This window comes from Schistocerca americana, chromosome 4 (genome assembly GCF_021461395.2).
Source record: "Schistocerca americana isolate TAMUIC-IGC-003095 chromosome 4, iqSchAmer2.1, whole genome shotgun sequence".
Lineage (NCBI taxonomy): Eukaryota > Metazoa > Arthropoda > Insecta > Orthoptera > Acrididae > Schistocerca > Schistocerca americana.
In genome coordinates, this window is record NC_060122.1 from 797680977 (window position 1) to 797695912 (window position 14936).

The 14936-nt window shown below is 39.4% G+C and overlaps 1 protein-coding gene across 1 annotated transcript in view; it reads left to right on the forward strand.

The window, feature by feature from the left end:
* Positions 1-14936, forward strand: part of LOC124613059 (serine/threonine-protein phosphatase 5) — a 103614-nt gene that overhangs the window by 27780 nt on the left and 60898 nt on the right. Inside the window, exon 6 of the mRNA XM_047141642.1 lies at positions 8652-8757. Coding sequence (XP_046997598.1) covers positions 8652-8757 — 106 coding nt within the window. The remainder of the gene's footprint in view (positions 1-8651; positions 8758-14936) is intronic.

Sequence of the window (14936 nt, forward strand, 5' to 3'; positions counted from 1 at the left end):
CAAAGGAGTTCTCCTGCCTGCACCCAAATGAGTATGTTGAAGCCACATTTTTCCCTTTCTGCTTCCACTCCACTAACTGTCCTCTACCACCTCCTTTCCAATTACTTCCTGTTCCTCTCCACGTGAGACACAACATGTGCTCTCACCACTCAATCAATGTCAGGACAATACATAATCTTTTCAGTATTTTCTAGCTCCACACCCAAATTCAGTTGTACTGGATTGATCTAAGCTCCTTCACCCAATCTTAAATGAATTTTTGTTTCCCTGTCAACCCCATTTGACCAAAACCAGTCAGAAGCTAACATTGAACCTTGCCTCTCCCAATCCACATACCCTTGCAGTCATGACATGTGAGATATCACTGTCTTATAAGACATTGGAATTACATTGAGGACAACAGCAGCTGAAGTCCCCATCCAGAAGTTTGGTTTTCTGTGTCACTTAAGACAAATGGCAGGTTGACCAGTTTACTTCTGCTGTAACTCCTATGACCTCATTGTTGACAGGATGTTAAACCTATCTTTCCTTTTCCAACTATAACCTCTAGAGCACTTCTTCACCTCCAGTCTGGTCTTGCCGTCCTTTCCTAGGTCCATTCTCAACAAGACAAACTACTTTATGAAGAAAGAGGAGCTGTCTTCAATCATGAAACAGATCTGATGTGATCATTCTCTCTGAAAATGGTTTCCATCGTGCTTGTGACATATCACAGTGAATTCCTGGAAGGATCTCACTCCAGAAGTTCACCATAAGCTGCAAATTCTACTGCGACCCTTAGGACCATCCCAGAGTTACTACTTAGAATCCATATTCTTTATCGAGCCAACAGCCCATTCTGTATGCTTTGTAAAACCATAAACCTAACTATCCTAGGCACCACTTTGTTGCTAATTGTTTTGTACCCCAGAATGAATTTCTGCCTTATTTGATAATGCCTCCAACTCCTGGATCCCACCCTCTTACATTGAAACCGTCCACTTCTTGCTCACATGTGATCACTATCCCATTAGCATTTGAATCCTTGGCTACTTGTCATTATTACTGCCACCTCTACCCAAACAAGCCACCTGATCACCTTTGCTTTGCTGTGATTGAGTACTAACAATGTCTTGCCAGCCGCAAACTTGCCACCTCATTCTTTCGATGCCTGACCAACTATATCCTCATTTCTCTGCGTCATGCGGAAGATACAAAAATACATCCGCTGCAGAGCTGTGGCCACAAATAAAAACCGTGTGCATAGAAAAGCTGCCAACCACAAACAGGATGTCCACTTGACAGCTGCTATCCATTCCACACCAAAGTCTCCCATGTACAGGCTAACCATTCATAGATAGCACAGTCACATTGATGAGCAATTCTTACACAATAGGCTGAAAGTCTTTGTCTTCCACAGTCCCCATCCTCCCAAACCAAGCCAACAAATTCTCTGATGAGCCAAAACATTTTGACCACCTACTTAAGTGTATTGTCACACTTCTGGAACACAGTTCAGCAGCAATTCTACATACCATGGATTCGTCAAGTACTTGATAGAAATCTATCAAGGTTTGTGGCACCAGATACCTACGTACAGGTCACAAACTTCCTATAATTTACGAGCGGTTGGTTTGTGGGTGCAAAGTTAGCGCCCAATAGCGTCCCATTGGGTTGTATTAGGTTCAGGTAAGCTGAATTTGGTGGTCAAGACATCAGCACGAGTTCAGTATCATGTTCCTCAAACCATTGCAGCACGATTCTGTCCTTGTGACAATGACAGTTATCCTGCTGGAATGTGCCATCACTTTGAGGAATACATCAAGCTCAAGTGGTTACAGATGGCCACTACAAAGTTCATGTAGTCCACAGGTGTCATGGTCCCATCTAAGCCCACGTGAATGTTCCCCGAAACATAATACTGCTCCTACCGGCTTGCGTCTTTGTTTCAAGCAGCCATTCGCTTTTATGATGGCCAATCTAGACACTACCATCAACTTGGTTTAGCAATAAATGGGATCAATCTGACCAGGCAACATGATTCCATTGATCCACAGTCCAATCTCAAGTGATCTGTGCCCACTGTAATCATAATTGATGATATTGTTGGATCAACATTGGAATACGTAGTGGTCCTTGCTGAAGAACACCATGTTCAACACGGCGCTGACTGGAATGCTCCAAAACACTTGTGCCTGTGCCAGCACTATACTCTGCTACGGATTGCCACCTATCCTGCTGTAGAGTGTGGGCAAGCCTCCAATCCATATTTTCTGTAATGAGGTTTGGATGTCAAACTTCTTGTCAACTACTCGTGGCTTCAGCATTCTTCAACCACTTTCCCTAGATACTAATCACAGCAGCACCAAACAGCTGACCAGCTTTGCTGTTTCCAAGATGCTCGCTTGCAGGCACTGGACCACAATAATCTGGCTTTTGTTGAAGTCTTCTAAGTTGGCGTATTTTGGCATTTACACCTCTTATTGTCGCTAGAACAATTCCCCAATCTTCTCTGCTCCATACATATACTTCCCTTACCATGTCATGTGCCTTTCATCACCAGCCAGCAGCACACCTTGGCATTTACACCTCTTATTGTCGCTAGAACAATTCCCCAATCGTCTCTGCTCCGTACATATACTTCCCTTACCATGTCCTGTGCCAGCAGCACACCACCTCACAGTGGGCAATGGTCATTATGTTTGGGCTCATCTGTGTAGATCCCCCATATCATATCCACATACACTTTTAATTTTCGAACCACCCAGCTTAATCCCTTAATCAGGAGTGGGCAAGAATTTGGCTTGCAAGCTGTGCCCTGTAACAAGTGCCTCAGTGCTCAGCCTGGCTGACCCATCCCCCCCACCCCCTACCATAGCCACACCATGCTTTCTGATTGTGAGGAGGAAGAAGAGGGGAAACTGGGAATGTGCCATATTTTAATGGCAATGCAGTTCCACTGCATACAACAAGGCTCTATATTTCACATTTTTGTACAATGTAGATCAAAAACAAAACAAATTTAGAATATTACTTAATTGCATGGAGCATTGAAGACTCAGTACATTTTTTTATCCGGTACAGATTATTGGCATACAGGCTGATGCAGACAGTTTCAAAGATTTTTGCACCCAGATTACCACATAATCATGACCTGTTTAGTTTTGTAATAGAAAAAAAAAAAAATCATGCACATGTTGGTCAAAATATTGTAGCATGTCTGCAACCTGATCATGGAGAAGTGGAAAGTCTGCTTGAGGAAAGCAATGTAGACATTCTGGACAATTTAACATGAAAGGTTTTGTCTTTAAAAAGGGAATTACATAGCAGGTCAATCAGTTACATCTGCACATGCACTGGGGCACTTTCAACTGGAACGTCAAACTGTCTCAAAAACAAGTCCAAAACAGATGTAATATTGGCATTGTTCTTAAAATGTTTAGAAAACTATCCTTGTAATTGTGTCAAGGAATTCTTTAGACCACAGGTTTTTTGTAATGCTAGTGAGCTTAGGGAACTGGACTGTATTTATCAGAATATGTCCATTCTACAATGCAATTTTCTTTTGAAATGCATCTCTATCAAATCCGGAAGATGATGTTTCTCACTTTGCAGTGTCTTATTGTGACCAGTCAAGTTCACTTAAAGTGCGATCTACTCCGGATGTTCTAATTTTCATTCCTGCACTCATTTTCCTTCATAAATTCAACAATAGTGGGTTTCAGATTGTAAAATAATTCCAGGTATGCCCCTTTACTTAACGCTCATACTTTGCAGTTATATATAAACTCTCCAAACTGTTTGTTCAATTCTATTGTTTCAACTGACTGGAATAATGCATGTGACATCAGAAATTTTACTTTTTGTACCACCAATTTCTTCGTGTGTTCCATACATGCAACTTTATCACCAAGTACTTCTTGATGTACTGAGTAATGAATCTTGTCTGTCGACTGTTGTAATTTTGCCCTTTCATTGTCAACTAAATCCATAAATTCTTTCTGCGTGGTATTTTAATGTCATTTTTTAGCAGATTTGCAGTACTCATTGCTTACACAAGTGCACAATATATATTGAGAATTCTCATACCTCCATTCTCCCATTCATTTTTAAAGGTTTGGACAATAGACCACCATACTGCCTCTTTCTGTGCAATCTGCCATCTGAACTGGAGAGCTATGCTGACTGAAAAATGCCACACTGCAATACTCATTGAAATGTCGCACTGTTCCGTGTACTTCAGAGTAGGACCAAGCAAAGTTGAGGTAGGGCAGGCCTTGTCCTGCACACCTGAAGTGTGGTATGCTGTGGCTAGCCCTGCCCTTAATTGTCATTGAGCATATCCCTTTTTACCCAGTACAAGATAAGTCATAGAGTCTTAATTTAAGTAAGGTAAAGCTGTCATCAAACCACATACTGGTTTGAACACCACAATGCTTTTCCAGCCTTGGTCCTGTCGGAGGCGTTACGCCATTGAATTCCTCTGATCTATTGAACTGACTTGTCCACCCATTTCTATGGTGACATACAGTTTAACATGGACATAAAATCATGGTGCCACACCTCATTTTTACATCAATAAACATTGCCAGAAGTGAAAGGTGACAGGTATAAATCCTAGTGTGGATTGGGATTATAACACAAGACCTTCAGATTAATAGTTCGGCCCCTTATCACTGAGCTGCCAAGTTGCATATCATATAAAAAACATAAAGGTACATAATAATTTTTCTGTTTGCTTGGATGTACAATGCCTGTAGTCAGTACCGTAGTGCAACATTAGAGGAGCCAAAATAATGTGGCACAACCAGTTGATGAAGTGGAGAGCACTGTGCTAAGTACTGCGGTGGGGCGGAGTCAGTTGTCTGAATTCTTTCACTTATCGAAAGTCCACCTACCTCGATATCCTTCTTTCCCATGTCCCTTCACTCTGTAGTAGCAGATACGTGCTAGGCAGTGTAAAGCAGCATTGATGAAACCACTACCTAATACCTACCACACAGAGGCTGCGTAACTAGAGTTGAGTCATTCCTGAAAGTTCATTTTTTTTTTTTTAAATCGATCGTTCGGAGGATACAGTCCACTTGCAGAAAGCATTTAAAATTAGTTTGAATCTGCTTTATTCATGTGGAAACACATGAAATGGCTATCAGGTCTGCATTTAATATGGTAATGCTCTATCGTTCAAAGTTCACTGTCTGTACAACATAGTTTCACTCGAAAAGCAGCAGGAATTTTTGCAAGTCTGACCTGACTAATTTTCACATTCTACCAGATACCGACCCACAACTATTCGCGAGTTAAACATTTGGTCATTTCGGTGGTCTTCTTCGAAAGAAGTGCTCACCAAACTATTTCCTACAGATCACGAAACATGCCACGCTGAACGGTTACTACGACCAGGAAGTTCACACGCTCATAACTGTCAAACTATTTAATTTATAAACACCAAACTTTCATTACAATGTTCGTAACTCCAGTCACTTCAGTCCCGAGGTATTCGAACTGCAATTAACTCACTATTCCTTCATTTTGCAGAGCTATCTAACATGGTGTTATCTGTAGGCCGATTAGCAAGCGACTCTCTCAAACTATTCTACTCACTGCCCACTCCGCTATATTCACACGGGATCAGCTTAATTCTGATTGCCTGTTGATCTAAACGACCATTCAGAATGTTCCTTCCAGATCATTCTCACGGCAATACTTGCCTTATCCAGTCAGTAATCTGATAGTAATTAATGTCACTAAGACTTCAATTTCTAGGATATTGTTTAATCAAAGTTTGAATTATTCAAGGAGTAAATATAAAAATGCAGTAAATGAATCAGGCAAAAAAGAATACAAACATCTCAAAAATGAGATCGACAGGAAGTGCAAAATAGCTAAGCAGGGATGGCTAGAGGACGAATGTAAGGATGTAGAGGATTATCTCACTTGGGATTAGATAGATACTGCCTACAGGAAAATTAGAGAGACCTTTGGAGAAAAGAGAACCACTTGCCTGAACATCAAGGGCTCAGATAGAAACCCAGTTCTAAGCAAAGAAGGCAAAGCAGAAAGGTGGAAGGAGTATATAGAGGGTCTATACAAGGGTGATGTACTTGAGGACAATAGTATGGAAATGGAAGAGGATGAAGATGAAATGGGAGGTATAATACTGCGTGTGAAAGACCTGAGTCGAAACAAGGCCCCGGGAGTAGACAACATTTCATTAGAACTACTGACAGCTTTGGGAAAGCCAGTCCTGACAAATCTCTACCATCTGGTGAGCAAGATGTATGAGACAGGCGAAATACCCTCAGACTTCAAGAAGAATGTAATAATTCCAATCCAAAAGAAAGCAGGTGTTGACAGATGTGAAAATTACCTAACTATTAGTTTAATAAGCCACTGCTGCAAAATAGTAACATGAATTCCTTACAGACAAATGGAAAAACTGGTAGAAGCCAGCCTCGGGGAAGATCAGTTTGGATTCCGTAGAAATGTTGGAACACGTGAGACAATACTGACCCTATGACTTATCTTAGAAAATAGATTAAGGAAAGGCAAATCTACGTTTCTAGCATTTGTAGACTTAAAGAAAGCTTTTGACAATGTTGACTGGAATACTCTTTCAAATTCTGAATGTGGCAGGGGTAAAATACAGGGAGCCAAAGGCTATTTACAATTTGTACAGAAACCAGATAGCAGCCTCTCCCCGATGTTATTCAATCTGTATATTGAGCAAGCAGTAAAGGAAACAAAAGAAAAATTCGGAGTAGGTATTAAAATCCATGGAGAAGAAATAAAAACTTTGAAGTTCGCCAATGACATTGTAATTCTGTCAGACAGCAAAGGGCCTGGAAGAGCAGCTGAATGGAATGGACATGGTCTTGAAAGGAGGATATAAGATGAACATCAACAAAAGCAAAATGAGGATAATGGAATGTAGTCGAATTAAGTCGGGTGATGCTGAGGGAATTAGATAAGGAAATGAGACACTTAAAGTAGTAAATGAGTTTTGCTATTTGGGGAGCAAAATAACTGATGATGGTCGAAGTAGAGGATATAAAATGTAGACTGGCAATAGCAAGGAAAGCTTTTCTGAAGAAGAGAAATTTGTTAACATCGAGTATAGATTTAAGTGTCAGGAAGCCGTTTCTGATAGTATTTGTATGGAGTCTAGCCATGTATGGAAGTGAAACATGGACGATAAATAGTTTAGACAAGAGGAGACTAGAAGCTTTTGAAATGTGGTGCTACAGAAGAATGCTGAAGATTAGATGGGTAGATCACATAACTAATGAGGAGGTATTGAGTAGAATTGGAGAGAAGAGAAATTTGTGGCACAAGTTGACTAGAAGAAGGGATCGGTTGGTAGGGCATGTTCTCAGGCATCAAGGGCTCACCAATTTAGTATTGGAGGGCAGCGCGGAGGGTAAAAATCGTAGAGGGAGACCAAGAGATGAATACACTAAACAGATTCAGAAGGATGTAGGTTGCAGTAGGTACTGGGAGATGAAGGAGTTTGCACAGGATAGATTAGCATGGAGAGCTGCATCAAACCAGTCTCTGGACTGAAGACCACAAGAACAACAACAACGAATTATTCTCCAAATTGATAAATAAACTTATTCCACCTCTAACTTTCATTCTAGCTGCTTTTATACAAAAGCAAGCTCACACCAGCATACGTCATGTGAATCACAGTTGCACCATAACTTTCCCATGGTCTATTTGTACAAGGTTTTATGAAAAATAAGTATCAATGTATGTCCCAGATACACACTCTCAATCATTCTCACGCACTCACACAACAAAATATAATCAAATAATAATTTTGACCTATTTTTGTGTTATGTAATGCACAGTGATTACAGGTTTGAAAAGAAAATTTTAATTGATTTTATGCAATGATAAATTTGTAATGGCTTCAAATGATGATGCAAGTCAGTCTGTATTTGTTCCTAACTTGGTTTTAAAAAACAAGCATTTGTTTTACGACTTTTAGGTAATTTTGTTTATCTCCAGCACTATAATAAATAAAAATCTGAAATTTTGACAGTGTCATTCCATTAATAACAAAAGACTGTGTGCCAAAGTTGAACAAAATTGGGTAGTAACTAATATAAATTGTTTGGATTCGTAGAGGGTGTGAATCTTCATATTGACTGACTGTTATGGTATGTTCTCAAACAAAAAAAAAAAAAACCCTAGGCCCTCTCCAGCCACCGTACCAAACGGCTGCATGCCTTACTGCAACGAAGCAACGAATATCTTCTCATAATAACTTGCTGCGTTGCAGTACCTATTCCTCAGAATTACATAGAAGGGAACAGTCTACAACACTTTCCTTCATCAAACAAAACTACAGGCCTCAGTAGCTACTAGCTACTAGCTACTCGTATGCTGCTTCAGTTCGTTCCCCTCAACCTGCCCCACTCGCGGGGAGGGGGGGGGGGGGGGGGGAGAGAGAGAGAGAGAGAGAGAGAGAGAGAGAGAGAGAGAGAGAGGAAGGGGGGGCTAAAAGCTTAGTTCAGAGTTTATCTGTATCTGCCAATCTTCCGCTCAATACATTAATTAACTATAAGACGATGATTTATTCTTATTCCTGCCATATTTTCTATTTTGTATTCCACCTAGGTGTTTCCAATCATATGTTATGACCTTTTTCCTTAATGAAAAACCAGCTGTTTAATGGGGACTTTGTTGACAGAGGTTCATTCTCAGTTGAATGTATATTTACATTATTTGGTTTCAAGTTACTATATCCTAATCATTTCTTCATGGCACGAGGTAAGTTACTGTCATATAAGTATTGTAAATTTTTTTATTATTAGGTTAGAGAATTAATTTTCCCTCTTCAGCTGGTAGTGATCTTCAGAATTTGTTGGTAAAAATGTGGCACTGTTAAGTATTATGGTTCAGAGAGCTACACGGGTGAATGTTTATGCTGCCTGCGGAAGTGGTTCTTGTTACCCATGTCAGTAAAATGTTATCTTGTTCTTTTTATGAACCCTCAGTAAGTTTAAACTCAGTGTTTATCTTAATGTCAATACAGTGAAATGAAAATACTTGTGGTATAAGTTAATTGTATGAAACTGAAATAGGTAATGCAAATTTTTTTTAATTGAAAATTTGCACATAAGTGCCTTAATGCAGGTTTTTCTGCTTTACTGAACAAGCATATCATGCTTTTAAAAACACAAAGTATACATTAACAATACCAGAGAAGAAAAGTTGCTACTCACCATATAGCAGAGATGCTGAGTTGTGATAGGCACAACAAAAGAGTGTGGTTTCAGTTACCTGAGACTGCAGATGTGTATGCAAGTTGGGTTTCTGTGTGTGTGTGTGTGTGTGTGTGTGTGTGTGTGTGTGTGTGTGTGTGTGTGTGTGTGTGTGTACTGCTGACAAAGGCCTTAATGGCCGAAAGCTAAGTTGTGCGTATAATTTTTTTTTGTTCCTGTCGCGACTCAGCATCTCTGCTATTATGGTGAGTAGCAACTTTCCTTCTCTGGTATTGTTACATTCCACCCTGGATTTTCCAAAGTATACATTAATATTATAATAGTAAATGTAAAAGCACAATATTGATCATGTTCTGTTATAATAATTTATTTTTGTGTACCAGTTTTTAGATTACAAGGCCATGTTTAGACTTAAACTGACTATCATTGTGAAAGGAGGTGCAATGCTCAGGAACATCTTTGAAAAGTTGTTACACACAGAGTGATGTATGAACACACAAAATGTCATCTCTGACAGTCAAGTGATGATGCAGTTAAAATGTTAAAAAGTAAATAAATATAAAAGGAACAAACCAGAACAACATTTACATTGAACTCAGATAAACTGCCTATACAACTATTTAAATTTCATTTACAATCCCAATAAATAACATTAGTACATAACAAGAGTACCGAAAAATAGCTTGAAGAGGTATTGTGTGTGGAAGATGATACGGAAACAGAGTAAAAGATGGAAATGACAATTATAACAACAAAATATACAGTGTACATAGACAATCACAATAAAATAAAATAAATAGAGGAAACTTGGAGGAATAGAATAGAACAGTGAGGGAAGTATTGGAAAACTAATATAATATTAAAATTGGAACTGTGGATCACATTTTTGTTGATTTCCAGGGGCCTCCAACAGATTAAGGTTTTGGTCTTTATTTGCTAAGTGGAAGACATGGACTGTGGCTTGTAACTGTGGCCCTCATCTAGTACATGCTCAGCAAATGTAGAGTCATAATCCTGCAAGCTCCAGTTGGGTTCGTGTTCAGCCGACCTAGTTGTTATGTCTCTGCCTGATTGAACAATATAAAACTTACTGCAATCAGGAAAAATAAGTTTGTATATCCCACTGTTGGCTAGTAGTTGTTCTATCTTTACTGTTGAAAATACTGTGGGCTGTCGTGTTCCTTGAATAGTGTGAAATGTTATAGTGGCAGGATTTCAGTGTTCTGGTTACAATCTTTGGTATCTGTCATAGGTATCAGATTGTACACCATGTACTGCTGATGTGTGAAGGAAGAACAGAGAACATAATTAAGAGGTATAATTTTCAATTTTTGATTTCTATGCAATATGTGGTAAGTGAGGACACTATTATAACGATTCGTCGAGACAATAAATATTGTTGTGGCCATCTCTGCTTCTGCATCTACATCAGTACTCTGCAAGCTACTGTCAGTGCACGGTGGAGGGTACCCTGTAGCACTATTTGTCATTCCCTTTCCTGTCCCACTCACAAATAGTGAGGGGAAAATTACTATCTGTATGTCTCCATATGAGGCACAATTTCTCGTACCTTATCTTTGTAGTTCTCATGCACAATGTATGTTGGTAGCAGTAAAATCATTTAGCAGTCAGCTTCACATACTGGTTTTCTAAATTTTGTCAGTAGTGTTTCTCAAAAAGAATGTGGCTTTCCCTCCAGGGATTCCCATTTGAGTTCCCAAACCATCTCCTAAACACTTAAACACTGTTCGAACGTACTGGTAACAATTCTAGCAGCCTACCTCTGAATTGCTTCGATGTCTTCTTTCAGTCCGACCTTGTACGGATCCCAAACATTCGAGCAGTGCTCCAGAATAGGTCACCAGCATCCTATATGCAATCTCCTTTGCAGGTGAACCACTCTATCCTAAAATTCTCACAATAAAACAAAGTCAACCATTAGCTTTCCCTACCACAGTTCTCACATACTTGTTCCACCTCATATTGCTTTGCAACATTACACCCAGATATTTAAATGACGTGACTGTGTCAAGCAGGACACTAGTAATACTGTGTTCGAACATTACAGTCTTGATCTTACTCATCCATATTAACTTACATTTTTCCACATTTAGGGATAGCTGCCATTCATTACACCAACTGGAAATTTTGTCTAAGTCATCATGTATGTTCATCCAGTCACTCAGTTTTGACACCTTACCATACTCCATGGCATCATCAGCAAACAATTACAGATAGCTGCACACCCTTCGAAATATTCTTTGGACATGGGAGCAGATAATAAAATGTGCACCCTTGAGTGTAAAGCTGCTTGTTTGTGTGTTACTAAGTGTTGTCAGACCCTATAGTTATGCCATCTAACTGTTTACACAGAGGCCCTTGGAACTGGAAATAGTCTGAGTGGACACTGTCAAGTCATCCACATAGACAGGGCTGACATAAGATCTGCACATCAATCCTGTCAGAATATCAGCACATTCCCCTACTAATTTAACACTGTGTTAGATGAGTAGACCTTGTATTTTATTTATGAGGTCCACCAAGTTAGAAATACAGTGTTTTCAATTTGAATTTTTTCTTTAACTGCTGTCCAATTTATTTGCGAGCTGTGAATGAGGATATAACTGGATGGATGGGTACATAGTGCTTATGTAGGTTTGGAAGTCCATACACTTTAGGAGACACTTGGTTCAAGGTTACACATCTTTCACTAACTAAGTAGCATCTTGAAGAAGGACTTGGAAACATGTGGGAGTCAGATAATAATTGACTTTTTTCAAATATTCCCACTTATTTAGAAGCTCGGTAGTGCTTAATTTATCTGATTTTGTGGCAATGTAATTTTTTGTGAAAAGCTTAAAATCAGTTAACAAAAATGTATTAATGCTGTAGAACTTGCACAGTATGTGCTTTTTATTTTTAATTATGAAGTTGTTCTACAAAAAATTGTGAAAGAACCAGTTAACATCTTTATTATTCGAGGTACCAGAATGAAACGAAGAGGATTATGTGCCTTTGTAAAAATGATTGTCATTAAAAACTGCCCCAAAAAAGTTTTGCAGCTCCTCCATATTTTTGAATGCATATGGGCTTTGTCAGAGGAAACAGGGTATGAAAGAATAAGCCACACAAAATCTATCTAAAATAGACAGTTTAAAAACAAAGATGATGTGACTTACCAAACGAAAGTGCTGGCAGGTCGATAGACACACAAACAAACACAAACATACACACAAAATTCAAGCTTTCGCAACCAACGGTTGCTTCATCAGGAAAGAGGGAAGGAGAGGGAAAGACGAAAGGATGTGGGTTTTAAGGGAGAGGGTAAGGAGTCATTCCAATCCCGAGAGCGGAAAGATTTACCTTAGGGGGAAAAAAGATATTTTTCCCACGTGGAAGTTTCCCTCTATTATATCAAAATAGTTTGTTTGAAATGGCTCATATTTGGACGTCGGACTGAAATTGGTGCTGTGTAGTATTCAATACAGAGTCATTTCACCTCGCTTGGATACGATTCGGCATGCGGTGTACAAAGGGCGGAAGATGAGATTACCTAAGTCTGTCCCATTGTTAGACAGTGGCCTTCCTGAGGACATCCAGTGTCCAAGTACAGTTCCTCCAGTGACACTAAAGGTTTCAACTGATCCCAAGTGTGTTCAATTGAGTTCATGTCAATAGATAATGTGCAATATTGCTTCAGTTCATTCCTGCCTTCTTAGGATGGTTTTCATAAGATGGATGCAGTGTGCTAAAGTGTTATCGTCCCAAAGTATGAACGCATCACTGCAATGTTTACTGTTGGTTGGAGGAATCTGCCTCAATACTGCTCAGCCTGCAACTCACTCTCAATAATACTGAGAGGCCTCTGTCATTCCAGAACATAGCTGACCCACCTCTGTTCTGAACCTGTGGAGCTGCATGCCAAAGACGCGTTGGTGCCTGGCTGCCCCCACTCTCTTCTGAAAAGATCAGCACTTGATAAATCCTTCAATAGTCAGTGATCAGGGTTCCCTTGTACATGTTTCCTTGTGTGCTTTCTTTCTAAACAGTACTGTCTTGGTCGACACAGTTCTGTTGTCTCCAAGAAACAGCATACACTATTTTGCCTTTGGCTTGTGGTACATACAAGCCATAATTTATAGGTAGTGGTTTACTGCAGACGACCACTAGAGTGCAGATCTTTAATATTTTGTATGTCATAAAAGTGGTTGAATGTTCACATGACATCAGTGTGGTATACACCATTTCCATGGGCAATTTCCAATGGTGACAACCTGTTTTGCCCCAAGATGATAATGCTTGCATGGTCTGAGCTTTAAACGAGGCTTAGAGGTGAGTTGATGGACTAAACAGTGAACATGAGCCGAGTTGTCCCATTCACAATTGAACACACAGAACACTACACTAAACTGCAATTTTACTTTCATATCTGTAACTCGTGTATGCAAAACATAATTGCAAAAGTGTCGTCAGTGCAGGATTTTGTGCATGAACTGACCTTTCAATTATGCCTCATAAATGTTTGATGGATAGCCAAATCATTCGCTCGAACTGTCCAGAATGTTCTTAGAACCAATTGCAAACAATTGTGGGCCAAATACATGGCGCATTGTCTGCCACAAAGATTCCATCATCATTTTCTGAAAATTATTTTGACCAGTTAGTTCATGAGCCCACTCAAATATTAAATTCATGGCGATGAAAACACACTTGACGTCTTATCAACAAATAATCCTGAGCTAATCACGAGCATCAAAATGGATAGAGAGATTGGTGAACACAGGGTTGTCTTAGTGAGACTGTATGCTGTAACTTTTAAATTCTCAAAAAATAACGAAAAATATACATATTCAAAAAAAGCAGATCAAAATTCACTTGACACCTTCCTGAGAGACATCCTCCACTCCTTCCAAATTGACAGTGTATAAGTGTTGACCAGTTCTGGCTTGAATTCAAAGAAATGATATCAACAGCAATTAAGAGATTTATATCAAATAAATTAACAAATGACACAACTGATTCGCATTGGTTCGGACTGAACAACGGCAATGAATCGTACTGTACCAACATCACTATGCCGTTAATGTATGGTTTCCTCCCGTGCAAAATACTTGGGTGAACCAGTTGACCACTACAGCTTTAATTAGGTACAGTTTTTAATTTTACACTTGATGTTGTGACTGCAGATTGCTATCTGATTTTTAGAATATTCCAGCCATAGTAGAGTGCCTGACGACTACCTGAAGTCGAGCTTGTACCGTAATCGCACTCTCAAGGAACAAATTGAAGACAGATCACCCGTAGTATAATTACTACTGTGGCAACCTCAACCAATGACTATGCAGCCGGCTCGAATATCGAATAATGAAAGACTGCACCCTTACTTTACACAACATCGAGATCGAACAATGACACGATTACACTACGAATAGACACATCCAAACATTATAATGACAATTATCACCAATGTAAAGCAGTAGTTACGAGATAGGTCGATCTAGATAACAACTCCCATTATCTAAGCTACTGGTCAAATCCAAGCATCAAATCCCTTTAAATACAGTACCTGTATATATTATGTCGAGATAAATGCCCCAACTAGCTTGCAATTGTTCTCCCACACAACGAAATTCTCACAACACAGTAGATTATCTCTGGAAAAGACTCGTAACTTTTTAATTACTTACAAAATTCCTATTCCATATACCGTCGTGTTATGACCAG